General features: G+C 29.8%; 1 protein-coding gene and 1 long non-coding RNA gene across 21 annotated transcripts; one reads left to right on the forward strand and one right to left on the reverse strand.

Annotated features, from left to right (window-relative positions):
- The first annotated feature begins 586 nt into the window (after nucleotides 1–586).
- Nucleotides 587–10,967, forward strand: LOC112783789 (protein MICRORCHIDIA 6). Of its 14 annotated transcripts, none has more exons than XM_072230093.1 (21): nucleotides 587–695; nucleotides 855–1,170; nucleotides 1,287–1,352; nucleotides 1,886–1,960; nucleotides 2,047–2,081; nucleotides 3,392–3,470; nucleotides 3,589–3,678; nucleotides 3,761–3,836; nucleotides 4,026–4,104; nucleotides 5,638–5,766; nucleotides 6,832–6,930; nucleotides 7,019–7,120; nucleotides 7,207–7,353; nucleotides 7,608–7,700; nucleotides 8,803–8,854; nucleotides 8,958–9,069; nucleotides 9,251–9,408; nucleotides 9,491–9,597; nucleotides 9,770–9,849; nucleotides 10,070–10,112; nucleotides 10,429–10,967. In XM_072230093.1, the coding sequence occupies exons 2-21, from the start codon at nucleotides 870–872 to the stop codon at nucleotides 10,519–10,521; spliced, it is 2,016 nt and encodes a 671-aa protein (XP_072086194.1). In that variant the 5' UTR covers nucleotides 587–695; nucleotides 855–869; the 3' UTR covers nucleotides 10,522–10,967. The 14 variants fall into 14 exon arrangements, 9 of the variants coding, with proteins under 9 accessions (XP_072086194.1, XP_072086196.1, XP_072086193.1 ...); XM_072230092.1 differs by having other exon boundaries at nucleotides 627–758; XM_025826863.3 differs by having other exon boundaries at nucleotides 627–758; nucleotides 1,299–1,352.
- Nucleotides 10,968–11,440: 473 nt separating this feature from the next.
- On the reverse strand, nucleotides 11,441–15,117 carry LOC112786122 (uncharacterized). 7 transcript variants are annotated; one of them, XR_011878838.1, is made up of 4 exons: nucleotides 14,971–15,117; nucleotides 14,762–14,891; nucleotides 13,954–14,043; nucleotides 11,441–13,854 (listed from the first exon to the last, which is right to left on the reverse strand). It is a non-coding gene; the product is annotated as an uncharacterized lncRNA (long non-coding RNA). The 7 variants fall into 7 exon arrangements; XR_003816168.2 differs by having other exon boundaries at nucleotides 11,441–11,687; nucleotides 11,798–13,854; nucleotides 14,762–15,117; XR_011878841.1 differs by having other exon boundaries at nucleotides 14,821–15,117.
- Nucleotides 15,118–18,375: the final 3,258 nt, after the last annotated feature.

Consider the following 18,375-nt stretch of genomic DNA (forward strand, 5'->3'; position numbering starts at 1 on the left):
TGGCATTTTATTTGAGTTTAGGTTAAATACTTATCGAAACAATTTGCGCTTCAAAAGTTATTTTAGTTAGAGTTTGTTGTGGCTTCGAAGTCACCAATTCAAGTCGTGAAAACAACTACTAATATAATTATCAGGTTATGTTATGTATATTATATCTTTCAAGTATGGTTCTTTTTAAATTTTATGTTAATGTAGAATATCAATACACTAGATTGTCTTTTTATTATAAAAGAATAAAATACTATAAAAGTGTATACAAAATTTTGTGAAATTGGCATGGAGTAAGTGTTTGTTTGAACGTTATTAAATCAATAAAAAAAAGATATTTTTTATTTTTTAGTGTATTTAATAAATTTCTAATAGTAAAAATAAAAATATTAAAAAAATATATTTTTTGAAAAACTACAATTTATATTTTTTTAAAAATCTTTTTTTTAAAAAAAATATATTTTTAACATAATAAATGAACAAAAAATATTTTTATCTTATTTTATCTAAACATAATTAATAAATAAAAAAATCTTTTTATATAAGATATTCAAACATAAAATTATTTTTATTTTTATAAAAAATTCTTTAAAAAGATATTTAAAAAAAATTTATATTTTTCATCAAACAAATTCTAAACCTAATTCATTAGAGCAAAGAAGTTAGAAGTTGGGGAGAACATTGTGGAAAGTTCTTTAATTGAATAGGTAACTCTATATGGAAAATTGGGAATGAAATGTTATTTAGGGATTTTGTGTGTGTACAAATAGGTGAGTCCTAGTTTATAGGAGGGAATAAATATGAACTTGTTAAATTCCCTTTCCATTGTTTCACAATGCTAACTCAACTTTGTATGCTTTGCTTAGGTTACAGGGACAAACATGGAAGACAGAGAAATTATTGATTTATCTAGTGATGATGAGAGTGAAAACGAAAAGGTTATTCCCACAGCTGTGAAGCAGGAGCCAGATCTTGTTTTCGATGTAAAGCAAGAAAAATCGAGGAATAAAGGTGAACTGGCGAATCGAAATGGACCTCGCATTCATTCTGTTCGAGCAGCTGATGATGATGATTCAGACGTTTCTTATGCGTCAGCCATTTGTGCAGCACCCCTTACTCGGCAGTTTTGGAAAGCTGGGACTTATGATGATGCCGCCGCTTCGAAAAAATTCACACTCCAAAGTAATTTTCCAAATTAATGCAGCTTCTAGTTTCTTCCATGGCCGTTAGTGCTTATATTTTTTTGTTGGACACGGTATCCCTAGCCTAGTGAAGGACTAATTGGTTGCGAATCTGAGTTCCATTGATAGGGGTGGTAATATGTACCCTACCGGCGGGTATCCAATTCGATTCCATCCGATCGGGTAAGGTTGCCAACTTGATCTACAGCGGGTAGGGTAGGATGTGGGTAGGATTTTCGTGTGAGCTGGATAGGGTGCAAGTTGAGTCTCAATCCTATCCGACTGACCAACCCGCACTCTATATATGTTTATGTTATATATTTATATAAAAATTTGTTTTAAACGGATGTTGGATTAAAGACTTCTCACTAAATATAAAAGATCATTAACCATCAAAAGAAAATCATTAATTAATAATTTAACTTTTTTTTACATAAAATTCAGTTCTATTTTAAATTATTATCAAGTTATATAATAATGTTGTATATTTTTTGTAACCCGTGGGTAGGGTCGAATATCCACGGATTAATAATGGGTAGGATTAAGGTTGAGATATTCTCAATCCACGGGTAGGATTAGGATTGGATCCAAACCCTACCCTATTCATTGCCACCCCTACCATTGAAGGGTTTGTCACTTATGGGTTGTTGCATGTATAAGGCGGGATTTGATTAGTGCTTATATTGAGTTGTGACAGAATTTTTCTTTGATTTCAGATGTCAAAAACTATCTACATGTACACCCGATGTTCCTTCACTCGAATGCAACTTCACATAAGTGGGCATTTGGTGGTATGTTCTTATGACTTATATGAACTTGTTCATCCTTTTTGTTTTTATTTTAATGTGTTGGTCTTTTTCTTTGATTTTGGTTGCAGCCATAGCGGAGCTTCTCGATAATGCAGTTGATGAGGTGATTATTAGTGATGTTTCAGTTGTGAACTGCATGAATTTTAAGGATGAGCAATGCTATATGACCAGTAAATAGTATTATTTTTTTAGCCAACAATAATTTGCACTCTTATTTACATACCTTTTGCAGATAAAAAACATAATTTATAATTATATTTATTAGAGTTTTGCACACATGAATCAATATAGTTTGCATCTATGTTTGGTAGAGTTCGCACACATGAATGAGTAAAATTTATTTGTTAAAAATAATTTAGTGTTTGTGCTAGCCAAATGATGGTAAAAAATACTAAAAGTTGCCGGCTCCCAAGAATTTCCTTTTAAGCATTGTATATACTATGTTAGTTTTATTTTTCATTTACCTACATACTAATTTTGGCATTGATTTCTGATGGTGCATTCTTTATTAATTGTGATACAACAAACAACAAATCCTTATCCCACTAGGTGAGGTCGGTTACATGAATCAAACATGTAGATCTTGTTTGACCACCTCGTTGATGGTCTTTCTAGGTTTTTTTTTTTGCCTGTTACCCTTTGTCCATTTTTCATCTCATCCACCTTTTTGACTGGGTGCTCTGTCAGTCTTCTCCTCACGTGTCCAAACCACTTAAGACACGATTCTACCATCTTTTCCACAATATGTGCTACTCCAACTCTCTTATATTTTCGTTCCTTATTCTATCCAATCGCGTATGATCTCTCATCCATTTCAACATCTTCATCTTTGCCACACTTAACTTATGTTCGTGCTCTCCTTTGACCGCCCAACACTCTGTACCATAAAGTATATCCAGTCTCATAGCAGTGCGACAGAATTTACCTTTAAGTTTTAAAGGCACTTTTTTGTCATATATGAAACCAGACACACTCCGCCATTTTGACTAACCTGCTTGATTCTATGACTTATATCCTGTTCAATCTTTCCATCATCCTATATAATGCACCAAGATACTTAAAACTTTTAATTTTTCGTAGGATGTTTTCTCTAATCTTCACTTCTGTATTAGGGTTTTTCTTTTAGCAGCCGAACTTACATTAACTGTGATGTTTTCCAGAAATGATTTCCGTTTTGTACATATCCTTCGTTTCTGGTTTCTACTGTTACTATACCTTTTTTTAAGGTTCATGTTTATTCCGATGTTCTTTACTTAATTATCATTCCATAGATTGGTGTAAAACCATAATTTTTGTTGATGTGATTTTTCCATTTCTTGTTTGAAATCATCATTTAACATCTTACATCTTACATTTTACATTTGTTTTATGCTCCAATTTGTATTGCATTCTCGCCATTTGTGCTTAGGATAGATCCAAAATGGGGCTACCTTTGTCCTTGTAGATAAAACTTCGAATCCAAAGGACGGAAGTCCAGCATTGCTGATTCAAGGTACAATGGTTCTGGAACTCATCAATTTTAGAAATTTAGTAGTTATTGAAAATCCTAGCCTGACTCTTGTTAGCATTTGACATTTTTTATTGATTTTGTACTGACATTGGGTAATCAGATGATGGTGGTGGAATGGATCCAGAAGCAATGAGGCATTGCATGAGTTTTGGATTTTCAGATAAGAAGTCAAAGCTGGCTATTGGGCAGTGTATGGGTCTTGGCATTGTTTCTTCAACTATTTTTGTATTCGTGCTTTATTCTTTTTTTGAGTTTTAGATTTATTGTTGCAGATGGTAATGGCTTTAAGACCAGTAGTATGAGGCTTGGGGCCGATGTCATAGTCTTCAGTCGGCATATGAGTAATGGGTATGTCCGTATGTGACAAAAACTTAAAACATCTATCCATGCTGAAGTTATTTAGGCTTTTAAACATTATACCTTCTGGTCTTTCATTAGAGTGAGGCAGGGTGATTTTGGGACAAAAATTGAAGTTACAGTGGAAAAGAAAAGTGAAAACTATGCTTAATTTTTCTTACTGTTTTTAACCTGCATCAGGATATTGACGCAAAGCATTGGACTTCTGTCATATTCATTTTTGGCGCAAGAAAAGCTTGACAGAATAGTAGTACCCATGGTGAGTGGTATTCCACATTTTTTTATTATGCAAAGGGTTTGGTTTATATTGTGCATAGGCTTCAAATGCTACTCCTCTTCAACTTATTGCTTGAATTAAGGGGTGCCGAAATAGTAATTATACTCCAAATAAAGTTAGATTGAAAAGGGATCATTAAAATTTTTTAGCAATCCTGCTACATCTACACCCTTTATAATAAACACCGTTTTGACACTAGTATTTTCTTAACAACTGAACACGTGTTCTCTTTGTTTTGTTAATTAAAGAATAATTTAAATACACAATTATTTAGTAGCAACCATATTTTTATATGGGTGTTAAGAGTATTTGGTGTATGAATAGGGTTTTTCTTTTTTAGCATTCCTTTTCCACTAGATACACCAAAACATATAAGTTGAGGGCTACCATAAGATTCTTGCTTCTTACAAGGATCTAAAGCTTTTCAACTTAGTGAGGTGTTGATGCAAGTCCATTGTCAATGGACACGTCCAAGCATTCCAAAAAGCTTCTTCTAGAGAGAATGAGAGACTACACAATAGGGAACATCAGCAATTTTAATGATTTGCCAAAAGATGAAAATCAACCAATCACCATTTGGTAAAATCTTTTAAAAAAATTAAAACGAAAAATTTATATATATTATTATTCAATTGAAACATCAAGTGCTAATTAAATGCAATAAATATACATTAAAAGTGTCATAAAAATAATAATTATAAAAAATTTCAGTTACAAATATTTAAATTCTACAATTTATACATATTAAGACTCCTACTATTCTTTATTTCTTAATCTCTCATACCAATTGTAAAAAATTTCTTAAATTTAAGATATTTTTATATATTTTTTATTCTAATTCATTCGTTTTTTTAATTATTTACAAATAAAAAAATGCATGAAAAGATAGTGTAGCAATTAATGCAAATCGAAAAATGAAAAAAAAAAAGATGCAATTTTATATAACTCTTAATATAAATAACTTATGTATTTTTCTAAAATAAATAAGTTCAAAATCTTAAAATAATATGTTTTGTAAAATATTTTTAATATAACATTTATTAAAATACACTATAGTATAAATAATATTAATATATCTCTTCGCGCATTGCGCGGGTCTCACTCTAGTTAGAAATAAATGAGCTCTTGAGCAATCTCTGCACACTTTATTCATATTTTTGTAGATAAAGTTGTGAGATGCTAGTGCTTCTAGGGGCGAATTCCGGTTAATCGTGTTAAGAACATCTTGCCAAAACATTGTGGGTCTATAGGGAGCCTGAGTTGACAAAAATGTCAGTGGTTAATTCATTGCTCCAAGGGTCCCTTTTATTTTTCTTTTGTTTTATTTGTTTCCCCTAAAATAATCCTAAAAGGACCCTTATTGCAACATGCTTATGGCAGACTTTTAAGAGACTTCTGAACACTGATCATTTGCTAAATCATTTTTTATGCTCTTTCTCATAAGAATCTTTTCTGCAATTGTTGATTCTACTAGTGGAGTTTATTTACAACACTAACTGTTCTTGTCAATTTCAGGTAAACTATGAGTTTAATTCATCAACTGGATCATTGGAGATATTAAATGGCAAAGAGCATTTTGTCACCAATTTATCTTTGATTTTGCGCTGGTCTCCATACTCATCAGAAGAGGAACTTCTTGGACAAGTTAGTTTCTATGTTTCTCCTTTCATCTGTGACTATTGGCTGGAAGTTGTTAGATTAAAATGATTTCAATAATAATACTATGTATATTATGGAGAATGCTTTTTTTTTTTTTTTTAAATTATTTTATGTTTTCAAGTAATGCTAAAAATGAACTTCGGAGATTTTTCCTCTCAAACAGCTTAAATTTTGTAAAAGAGATTAAATTGTCTGTGCACAATTTTATTAGAAAAGGAAATGAAAGCTGTTTGAGTAATTTTATTAGAAAAGAGAATGTATAGAAGTGGATGAGACATCCTCACATATATCCAGAAAAATATGGTTGACCAGCAAGAGAATAAAGCATGCAACAATGCTTGTACCCATATGAAGTAATTTGTTTGACAAATTAGTTTGTTTCCTAATGCTGAGTACATTTCTAATACAAACATGCTCCATGAACGCCAAAGGTTCCAGAATAATCAAACCTTGACATGGTAGAATAATCAAATCTATCAGACTGCATTTGGAAGAGAGACTGAGACTAAATTAAGTCTCTATATTATGTTTGGTGTAAAGTGTACAAGACTGAGTTATGTCTTAGTATCTTGTTTGGTTCAAGATAAATATAGAGATGAAATAAGAATATTTACTGAAATACCCTTAATTATTAAGGAAAATGTTATTAAAGTTTCAGTTCCATCTTCAGAAATTTCAGTTCCTTGTGTCTTCATTTTCTAAAGGTATTGAAGGGACTGAAATTTTAGTTCCGATCTCTGACCATCAAACATAATATTGAATCTTAGTCTCAGTCTCATTCTAGTCTTTGAAAACAAAAACTACCTCAGAGAAGAATAATCAAATGTTTTTATAGCAATGCGATCAAATTTTTTTCATAAGCACCAAATACGTATCTTTATATGGTTGGCTGATTGATGGTTGATTTTTGGTGTACACGTAGTATGATTGTTTTTGATAGTTAGTAACATTTTCTTGTATTCTTATTCTCTATTTCTTAATGATATTCGTTGTTTATCCTCTCAAAATGAGCATGTTCTTAATCAGTTCAAATATTCTTCATTCTGACAGTTTAGTGACGTTGGATCTCATGGTACTAAAGTCATTATCTACAACTTGTGGCTTAATGATGATGGGAACTTGGAGCTAGATTTTATTACGGATCCCGAGGTGATATTTCCTTTTTATTTCTACTGTACTGCCTGTTTTAGAATTTTGCTTTGATTGCTTAACGAGGGGGCTTCTATTCATATGCCAGGATATTCGAATCGCTGGGGATGTAAGGAAGATTGACACAATTCCTGCCTGGAGGGAAGCAAATGAGAAACATATTGCTCATCGGTTCCGTTTCTCTTTACGTGTATGCTGGACTTTGAAATTATTCTTATACTTGTGTGGCCGTGTTAAAGGTTGAATTTATTGGTCTAAAATTCTCGTGTTTTGCAGGTTTATATGTCAATATTGTACTTGCAGATACCAGATAGTTTTCGTATGTTTTTGAGAGGCATAATTGTGCAGCCACATAACATTGCTGATGATCTTAAATATATTGAATTTATCTTGTATAAACCACAAGTTGGTGGAACCGTGGAGGTTATTGTCTTACTTTTGACTGTTTTCATATTATTTGAGGGATAAAAGTTATCTTGAGCTGAATGTTTTAATTATTCTATTTTGCTATTAGTAATAAAAGATATTAAATACAAAACTAATAGAAAGTTAAGAGAAATGAAAGGTCTCAAAAGCTAAATTTAAAACTTATAAATGGTAATTTCAATTACAACATACTGTTTCAATTTACTCAACATTTTTTATAATTTAATTTCTTTTTGGGGCTCAATGTGCAGGCAACAGTTGTGACAACAGTTGGATTCCTTAAGGAAGCTCCTCGAGTCATTATGCACGGTTTCAATGTATATCACAAAAATCGGCTAATACTGGTAAATTATCACCCAAAATGTTATATGCTACATAAGTGGTTGTTAACCATTCTCTGGTGTTAAACAGTTAATGATTTGATAATAGTGCATAAGAGCTAAATAACATCACTTTTTATTCTATTATTAACTTGTATTTATAGTTAAGGAAACAAGGGAAAAAGTACTTTGAGCAGAACACAAAAACATTAAGATTAAGTCCTAAATATTCGTAGTGTAGCTGAACACAGTTATAGCAATCGCAAAAGCTGTCAAGCCGACCTCTTCGCACTTAATTGACTATAACTTGAGCTACAGAGATCCAAATGATGTGGTTCCAGTTGCGTTGGAAAGCTAACATTCGGGGCTTCGAAATGATATAAGATTTGCCATAGTTGCATCACGTTTAAGGGGGCGCACACGCGCTGATTTGCACGTGATTCATTAAAAGCAAATTAGTGGCCAGCAAATTCCAAGGCATTTTGGGCCCAATCCAACTCATTTCTGATGCTATTTGGAAATGGAAGATCAATACACATTTTTTTTAACTTATTAGTTGTATATTGATTCAACCTGAAATTAACACGGTTAAGATGCTGTGCACTTTTCAAAGGGCATGAGTTTCTTTCCCTTAATACTAGTGTGTGTAATGTGGTGCTTACTCCAACTTGTTTAACATTTTTCATATATTTTTCTCTTGCAATTTCCTTATGGAACCTTTTACCAATTCTTTTATGAATGTTGGAAATCTTGTGCTAACTCGTTGAACTAGTTTTTGGAGTTAGCCTCCATAGTTTGGGGTGAAATAAAATAGGCTAGATGTTGGTTATTTGCTATCTAGTCCACAAATGGTCCTAGCTTTCATTTTACTATAACTCCTATTTTTAAAAATAGATCAATTTTATTATGACAAATTTTGGCTGCTGCTATTTGGAGACTAATGTAGAAATTAGAAATTATAAGTCATGTCATATCATGCTCTTCATTGTTGTTTTTTGTCTGCTTTCTCTTTTGAATAAATTCTTATCTAGGTTCATTGACAAATAATGCCAGTTTGTAGCATATAGTTATTATGTAGCTTCTCTTTTATTCTCTCTCTAATACAATTGCTACTTTTCAATATCAGCCATTTTGGCAGGTTGTGAACTATATAGACAGTAGAGGCAGAGGAGTTGTCGGTAAGTAAAACGTCACCATGAGGTGTCAAGTTCTTTTCAATTATCAAGACATACCGAGCCGTTATAATATGCTACATACTAAATTATGTTGATCTCGTGTTAGGTATCCTGCAAGCGGATTTTGTTGAGCCAACTCATAATAAGCAAGATTTTGAGAAAACTTCTTTGTTTCAAAAGCTTGAAGCGCGATTGAAGGAAATGACATGGGAATACTGGTATAGTGTTTATGCTTGTGTTAAAATCTATGATTATCCAGGAAAATAACAGAGTAAACAGTAACTCAACAAATGAAAGAATACTGTCATCTATTTATAACAACGTAAAACGCTAAGACTAGTTTTAATGATTTGTAAGCATTGATATCTGATATGTCTAGGACTCTTAAAATATATGAAGGGACGTGCATTGTAGATTGCTTGGATATCGTGAAAATTATCCAGTTCCTAAAGCGAAACAAGCCGAACTCAATAGAAAGTCCTACCTTGTTGATGCTAAAGCAGCAAACGAAAATGCTGAACTACGCAAGAGAACCATGCGAAACACATCTGAGCAAGGTAATTGCTTATGTGATAATCAAGATTTTGCATCACTATCTTAATCAGTGTAATCTAATTTGTATATCCTGATTTGGTTCAGGATCTAATAACAAGAGGAAGATATATGAACAGGTAGACCTCCATAATTCAAAAAAGCGTGCAAAAGAAGAGAATGTTAAAAGTGTTGGCATATCTCAGAATATGCAGGTTGGTAGTAACTTCGTTTGTTATGTTGAAATTTGTCCATCTTGTTCATATGTATATGATGATGTGAGAATAGTCTTCATGGATTTTCTGGTTTTCCTTGAACATCATATTCTTCCGATTTTGATAACTTAAGTATTCTGATAGCAACTTCTGCCTGTGTATTTTATGGTAGGTTATTCCGGCACCTGCAGCGCAGGTGCTAGACCAAGAGACCTTAACATTGTTGGATGAAAACCAGAAACTACAGACAAAGTGAGTATACTTCTGTTTTGTGTTTACCACCACAGCAACGGTCTCAATTGCGTGGGATGCTGTTGTTCAGCAACTTGGATTTTCTTGATTCTTGATCAATTCTTGCTGTCCAACACAACTTCCATTCTGTTTTTATCTCAGTTTTTCAATTTGTTATTCACAATGGTGTTGTAATATGGTTAGTTATATATTGACCTGCTTTTAAATCTTTACCCTGCAGATGTTTGGAATCTGAAAAGATACAAGAAGAACTTAATCTTAAGGTAATCTGCACGGTCTAATTTTATTCATTCATATATACTATTATCCTTGAAAGGGAGCCTTAGAGCAACGGTTGAGTTGTCTCTGTCGTGTGACCTCAAGGTCACAGGTTCAAGCCATGAAACCTAGTCTCTATGTCCATTGTCTCGATATCTCTGTATATTTGTAACTTTTATTCCGAGATACTTACTAAACACAGTTGCCTGATGCAATTGAAGTATTTTAAATTAGATAATTCTCTATGAACTGCATAGAATGAAATAGTTAAGTTGTTTTGGCTTCTGTGATTTAAGAAAAAAATGATTTATGATTTTACAGGTAACAGATCTTAGAAGTAAAATAGAAGCAGCCAGAGAGCAGCAAAATCTACTATTGGCTCAACTACAACTGCTAGATGTGAAAGATGGGTAGTAGTAGTAGGTGTAGCTGTCACAAATGGCAGTGTTCAAATTCTTTGATTTGTAGAAGTGTTGTACCAAATTTGAATCCTCTAGAGTGAAAAAGTTAATAAAGTGGTAAAGTAAAGAGTTGATCATCATTGATTTTGTGATTTCCAAAAAATGTGTGTTCCATTATTTTAATTTCAGAATGATTCTCTTCATTTTACCACTTTACTAATTTCCTCACTTTAGAGATTTTCAGTCGGGTTGTACCATATGTATAGTTTCACTTTCACCCCTTAGATAGGTGTGTGGCTAGCTAATTTTGGTTTTTGGAGGGCCATAGTGGTCATTTCATGCTGTAAGCCAGTTTGGTTAGTCTTCTGTATACATGTAACTAACAAGATACCCGCGCGATGCACGGACAATACATACACAGATTAGAATGACGTGAATATAAAGAATTGTTGGTTATTTTATCTAGTGTAAAAAAGAAACGATCATCTTTATTATTTTTAAAGTATTTGTAAAATTTAAAGTAAATTGTAATCATTTCAATTAAAAAAAAGAAAGACATGAAGAATAGACTATTCTAGTGTTATTTGTAGATGTAGTGATAATATGAATAATACTATTATGATTTCAATTTATTCCAGTGTTAGAATTTTTTTTATACTTAAGTGTAAAAAGTTATGCAAATTTGATTTCTAGTAAGAATTCAATTTTCATGATTCAATTTAAATCAAATCACACAAAAAATGGTCTAATTTTCAATTGTATTCTCATGAGCTATGATATTACTAAAAGTATCCTCACTAAATTCTTTAGTGGTAATAGTTAAAGGATAAAATAATTATTTCAAACACACTCTACATGTTCTATTTCAATTATATTCTTTTGGTTCCTAATCAAATAATTCTCTCCATAATTAATTCAATTCTCTCAAACATTTTATTAAACTCTAACTTATTAAAAACTTCCAAACACCCTCAAAATTAACTCCATTCTTTCAACATTGTTGTTTAACATACTCTTCCTTGTAGTCATTTGGTAAGTTGGAAACAAAAGAACATAATTCATGGAATATAAAATTATACACAAACTAAACAAAAAAATTCCTAATGCCATATCTTTCAAGTGATGTCTCCATTCTAATTACACCAATGATGGACGCACTAATTGTTGCGGAGAACTTCTCTATAATCAAGTCATCATTAAAAATAGAGCATCAGCGTGTATTCCTAAAAGTACAAAAATTAAATGTAAGAAGAAGAAACAAAAAGAAAGAACAAACTTGCAATATTTACCTAAGGCTCATTGGAAGCATCATATGGACTTTAATCTACTTGTTTTTTGGCCTCCAATGTTCTCTAGATAAAAAAAGTGCATATCTCAAGAAGCCATTAGATTTATCAACTAAGGCATCTAGCAACTAAACCATGAAACCAACAAAAAAATATTTTTTTTTATGGAATTTGTAATTTGCTTTAGCCACTTAAACAATGTTTTCAAAATCCGTAACTCAAAATCATAACACAATGAACGTGTAGGGAGCATTTTCATCAAAAGTGTTGTGCGAAATGAGGTTCGTGACCAATTAAGCCTCAACCTGATAGAGCCGGGTCACTAATCACATATTAGTCATTCGACACCAATCAAAACAACAATAAATAAACAAATTGATATTTAAGAAGTTCAAAAATGTAAAAAAAACTTGAATGTGGCCATGAGAATTGAAAATTGCATCAGTTACAATGGCAATTAGCAATGTTCAATTTAGATGAGATGGTACGGGACCTTAGGTGAATAACATAATTTAACTATTTAAAATTTTATATCACCTCACTTACCTTATTATCAGTCTAGACATATGATATATGTAAGTAACTTAAAGTAAAATTACAATTCTCTTTTATGTATAAAACAAATATTATAAAAGAATAGATGCACCAAAGACAAAGCTGCATCAAAATTTTCTTGTTTTGATATTGTGACAACTCAGTTCTTGCTTAAAATAGAATGAATTGTAAAATAGAAGTTTTGGTTATTAATTACACTTGTAGTATGATTGAAGGGGGAAAAATGCCTTGATATATCTCTTATATCTTCAGTCAACACACGTTAGAATTTCACAAATGAACTACTATAAGTAAAAAATTAGATGAAATCAGTAACTTTGATGCACACAATCAGAAACAGAAAGAATCATTAGGGGCAGATGTGGCATAATAAACACGAATTTAAAAAAGGAATAATAATTTTTTAATCGTGTATATGAAATCCAAAATGAAATGAAATAAATACCTGGGTATCATAGCCAAAAAACATGCCACCAATTCAAGCAATCACACTATCAAAGAGACCGAATAATTAAAGTACTTACCTAATGATGCATGAATGCAAATTCAATAAATTATGCCTCTTAAATAGAAAATGTATATATCAAATGAAATCTAAAAAATAGCAAAGGTCTTGAAATTACTTTAAGATCAGACTCTTGTATTTCAAAATATTGCATGAATTCTTTCCACTAGGAACAGAAAATGCAGCAAGAATTTTTGAATTGACAAATGAACCAATCAAAGATGCACCTAGTAGGAAGAAAAGGTTAAAAACAATCAATGCCATCATCTTAACTTAAACTAATGAAAAATAAACAATGAAACAAAATAGTAATCACATTGTGTCATTTCAAGTTCTTTGAGTTCATCAATTGTTGCAATAACATCATCAGTTACAAATTATTCTTCCATATTTACTGTTGCTTTTTCTTAATTTAAATGAATTAGATCCTTGATAAAAAATTAAAAATTATCAGTATTATCTCTTTTTATCTGGCATTTTTATTCTCTATTTTCACTCATTTTCTGTTATGAATTTTATTGTAAGATAAAAAAATTAGTATTTTCTAATATTTTTGAATATACAATCATTTTGGATAAAATCCCATTTTAAAAAGATACCTATCTTGAAGAAAGTTGTAATACACAGACATGGCAACAAACTTTATTGACCTTTTTCTGCTAGTATCCTCTACCTCGTCAATATAGAGATGTTTAATGAAAGATATTTACAATCAAGATATTAAAAGAATATATAATGAATTTGTCACTCATAAGAAGGGCTATAGACCTATAGTTATAGTGTCCAAATTTATTGCCAAACCAAGATATGTTTTGCCTCTGCTGATCTTATCCCACATTTTAGTGCCATTTGAGAAATAAAAAGTAGAAGTCAACTAAAATCAAAATTAATCTCAAACCAAAAGTTTCAAATAACTTTGAAAACCCAGAGGCTGCAATAGACGCTCACCTTCACCCAATTTACTGTCAACTTTGTACAAAGGTTATCCTCCAACTTGAACCTTTAGAAGCCAAAACACAAATAAATGACCAAATATATAAATAAATGACAATTATAGATTTGATGAAAGAAATTTATTAGAATGGATGAAATTAGTTACCATGTTCCCACCTATCCTCCTAAATATAGAGGTTTGAAAGAGTTAATGGATCTCTTGCAATGAACAAAATTAATTAAATAAATAAAGGACCTGAAAACAGAGCATGCACAATATCAGTTAAAACAAAGTCACCAAAATAATAGAATTTAAATAAATAAATAAATAGATAAACTTGATGAAACAATGAGAACTTTTTATATGTGATAATGAAATGTATTACAGAGCAATAAAAAATATATGAAATTCAAGTATGCGAAGCAGTAATTAGCTCAGCCAAACCAATTAGAAATTAAATTGGAGTTTGTCAAAACACTATAGGGGTGATTCTAAATAGATACTTATTTAATTCACAATTTTAATTGAAAACATATTTTTATCAAACATGAATGACATGAAACAAACAAATGAATAATAGGTATGATAGGAAATAAAAAAAGAATGCACACAATATCAAAATAATGCTGTGACGTATTGTCTGAAAAATCCTGCAAGTGTTTAAAGAGATGTTCTACACCTTGTTCCTCCTAAGGAAAATAAGAAAAATGGTCAAGAACAAAAAAAAAAGAGAGACAGAGATATTAATAAAATGATACACATTATCTGCTTTCTCAAGCTCTTTCAATTTTTTCTGCATAGTTTAAGAAAACACAGAAAATGAATTTAAAAGAAAAATAGATAGCAATAAACTTGGCAAGAAATTTTGACGGATAACAGACAATTCAGAATTCGCAAAGAAGTTTGCTTGCAACAAAATTAGATTCCACTTTATTAGTAAGCAAATCAAAATTATAAGAAAGAAAGAAAAAACCTGAAAAAATTTGATGTCATGATCGAGGCGCTTGAGTTATGCAAGAATCCTATGCTTACCCGTGAATTATAGAACCATTACCGAGAACACTTTAAGTTGCAACTAGTTTGAATATGTCTGAAACCCTAAACTGCAAAACAAAAAAAATGAATACTTATTGAAACCTGAAGCCCAATAGTGTTAATCCCACTTTGGAATAAATAACTAACAGTAGAAATAGTATGCATTTGGAGGAAGAAGAAGAAGTATGCAAGGATCTTTTCCTGCTTTCAAGCGCATGACGTGCAGCAGATTCCAACACTTCTCCAATTTCTATTTATTGCTGCGGTTAGGGACGGATTCAAGGGGGGCAAGTAGTGGCCTTGGCCCCATCAAATTTTAAAAGCTCATATACTATTATAATAGATATCTTGTATAGAATAAAATTTAATAATGTAGTGATAGTAAAAAGAGTTATTATTCTTGTTAATGAGCTATAGTTAAATGACATAGTCTCTCTATTCTCAATTAAGAGGTCGCGGGTTCGAATCTCTCTATAGTCTCTCTATTCTCAATTAAGAGGTCGCGGGTTCGAATCTCTCTATTTTTAGTAAAAAAAAAAGTTATTATTCTTTATGTAATAGGGTTTAAATTTTTCTACATATATTTATATTATTTGTATTTTTTATTTAATTCGGACTTTTTTTTACATTTTTTTTTAAGATTAAGTTTAACATTTATAATCATATAAAAATACTTTAATACTATTTATAATAATATTATTTTTTTCTAATTTTATTTAGTTATTTTTTTATTCTTTTTTAATTAATTTTTACCCTATTATTATATAAAAATACTTTAATATATTTTAAATTCACGTAACAAAATTGTTAGTGCAATTAACTTATATTATTTTATGTCATATTTCTTAATGATATAAAACATAAAAATATAACTTACCGTCACATAAATACTTAATAAAGTAAATTAATTAACAAAATATTTAAAAATATATAATTTTATATTTTATTAGATATAAAACCATAAAAAAATTATGAAAAAATTATAAAAATTGAGATAATTTTTTTATTTGACAAGTATTTATTAATTTTTTAAATTAAAAAATTAATTATAGTTATATCTATTATCAAATATATAACATTATATTTAATTAACAATATTTTAATTTTCGCCCCCTCCACTCTTAGATTTTTGGATCCGTCTCTGGCTGCGGTGGCACGTTCTTGAATATCCTTGTTCTTCCCCATCGTGCTTCCTCCATCTCTGGGTCGCCCTACTTTTCTGGACTTCCGAAATCTCCTTTTCTATTTAGTCTGACTTTTAAGATAAACTTCAAATCTTCAGCTACAATCTCGACCCTACTGGTTGCTGGGATACCGTCCGCTGCTCTCTTCACCTTGTGCTATAGTTTCTGCTGCTTAAACTTCTTTATCTGAGTTCACTCAGTTTTTTCTCCTTCGACACAAGGCTTCTTCTTGCTGCCACATTTGCAACTTCCAGCTCTATTCTGATGAATGGGACTGCCCAACCGATCTTGGTGACTTGAAACACAATTTTTAGTTGGTGACATGAAGAGAAAAATGAGAAGGAAAAGGAGGATAAGAAGATGTGGAGTGTCGGGGGTGGTGAGATGAAGAAAAAAATTAAGTTTTTTTTCGTTTCTTTTTAATTTTCAGTCACCAAAAGTAAAAGGGAAGAGAGCAATTTAATTTTGAGAATGAAATTATGCGAAAAAATCTCGACTTTGACGCACCGGAGGAAACACTGTTCTTTATTGCAACGTGTCGTCATTACTGATGATGCTAAATTGGGGAAATACTGCCTCGTGTATTGAACTGTTTAACTTTTATATTTTAAATAGATATAATGATTATTTGTGAAATGAGTAAGGCAATTTTTTCGTTTCTCTCTATGGTCTTCTTTAATATGTGTACATATATTTATTGACTTGAACCAACGTAAAGATGAATGGAATAAAATTTCATGAAATATGGAAATAATTTAATATTTTAACATATTACTTTTTCTATATAAAAATAATTTGTAAATATAAGTATACTACTAGATTTTATATTTAATTATTCTCTTTATTAAATTTATATTAAATTTTTATATATATTTTTAATTGAGTTTATACATTATTTTTAATTTTATAATTAAATTTTTTATATTAAAAATATTAAAATTAAAAAAATATTCTTTTCAAAAAATGTCAAAATTTTAATTAAGTTTTAATTGTTAATATTTTTAATTTATAAAAAAATATTTTATTAATTTTAATATTCTTTATATTGATAATAATTTAATTATAAAATTAAAAATAATATTAAAATTTAATTACAAATTTGATAAAATTTAAATTTAAAATATATTATCAATATAATATAATTCAGCGATAATTTGATGGAATAGTAGTTATTAAAAGTTAAATTTTAAAAAAGAATAGCTAAGAATTAATTGTCTAAAAATTAATAATAAAAATAGAATGAAAATATGTTACTAAATTAATTTCATTAAAAATTAAAAATAAATTTAAGAACATTAGGAATAAAACGATTACTTTTATTTTTCATACTACTGTTTTTTTACGACATATATATAACATCAAAATATTACAAAATTGTCTTGCATTTTTTTTTTTGTTGACTTATCATCTTGCATATTTAGAAGTATATAAATATGGATACGAAAATATTTATGTTTTTTTATTTTCTACTTATTAAAAGCCTGAATTGAATTGGTCACTTATGCTAAAGCAATCCTTGATTTACGCAGTATAATTCTTGAATAATAGAATTAGTCAAGCCAAAACGTTTAATAATTCTTTTTGAATGTTTACTGTTTAGACTTTAGATTGATTCTTTTTTAAGAAAAAAGTATTTTTTTTTCTCTAATTAAAAATTATTTTTATATAATTACATAGGTGTATGAAGGTTCTAACTTGTAAAACTTATTGGTTTTTAGTTTTTTTGTTTTTTTTTTTTAAACCCTATTAGGTGGAGTGAAAGAACGGTGCCACCTAAAGAGATTGGATGCACTGATTGCCAACACATATGAGTTATATGCATTTCTACAACACAACACACTACACAAGTTGCCATAAAATATAGTCCAATACACATAATAAATTCATAATCATATTATGTATTATATATATATTTGATACGCAATCATTTATAAAGAAAATAATAATAATAATAGAAATTAAAATTGATAATCAAGTAATATAAATTCAAGAATATTACGTGTAATTATTAAATTAATTATTTATATAAAATATATAATATTTTTTTATATAAATTTTAGATGCATAACTTCTAAATTTTAAATATTACATTTTATTTTTAGATATATAAAATTTTACCGAAAATTATTAATTAATTTTTTAATATACAGATTTTGAAAATTAATATTGTTATTTTTATTTGTAATAATATTATTTTATTTATAATTTTTGTATTATATATTTATATAAATTTATAAAAGATAGTAAAATTACCGAAATAGCAATGATAATATTTATTTGTATTTTAGTAACAAAATAAGATCTACTTGCAAATTCTTATTTATCTTAGATCTTACGGGCAGCTAAACTGCCCGTTGCCCGAGCAAGT

This window comes from Arachis hypogaea, chromosome 20 (assembly GCF_003086295.3).
Source record: "Arachis hypogaea cultivar Tifrunner chromosome 20, arahy.Tifrunner.gnm2.J5K5, whole genome shotgun sequence".
Classification (NCBI taxonomy): Eukaryota; Viridiplantae; Streptophyta; class Magnoliopsida; order Fabales; family Fabaceae; genus Arachis; species Arachis hypogaea.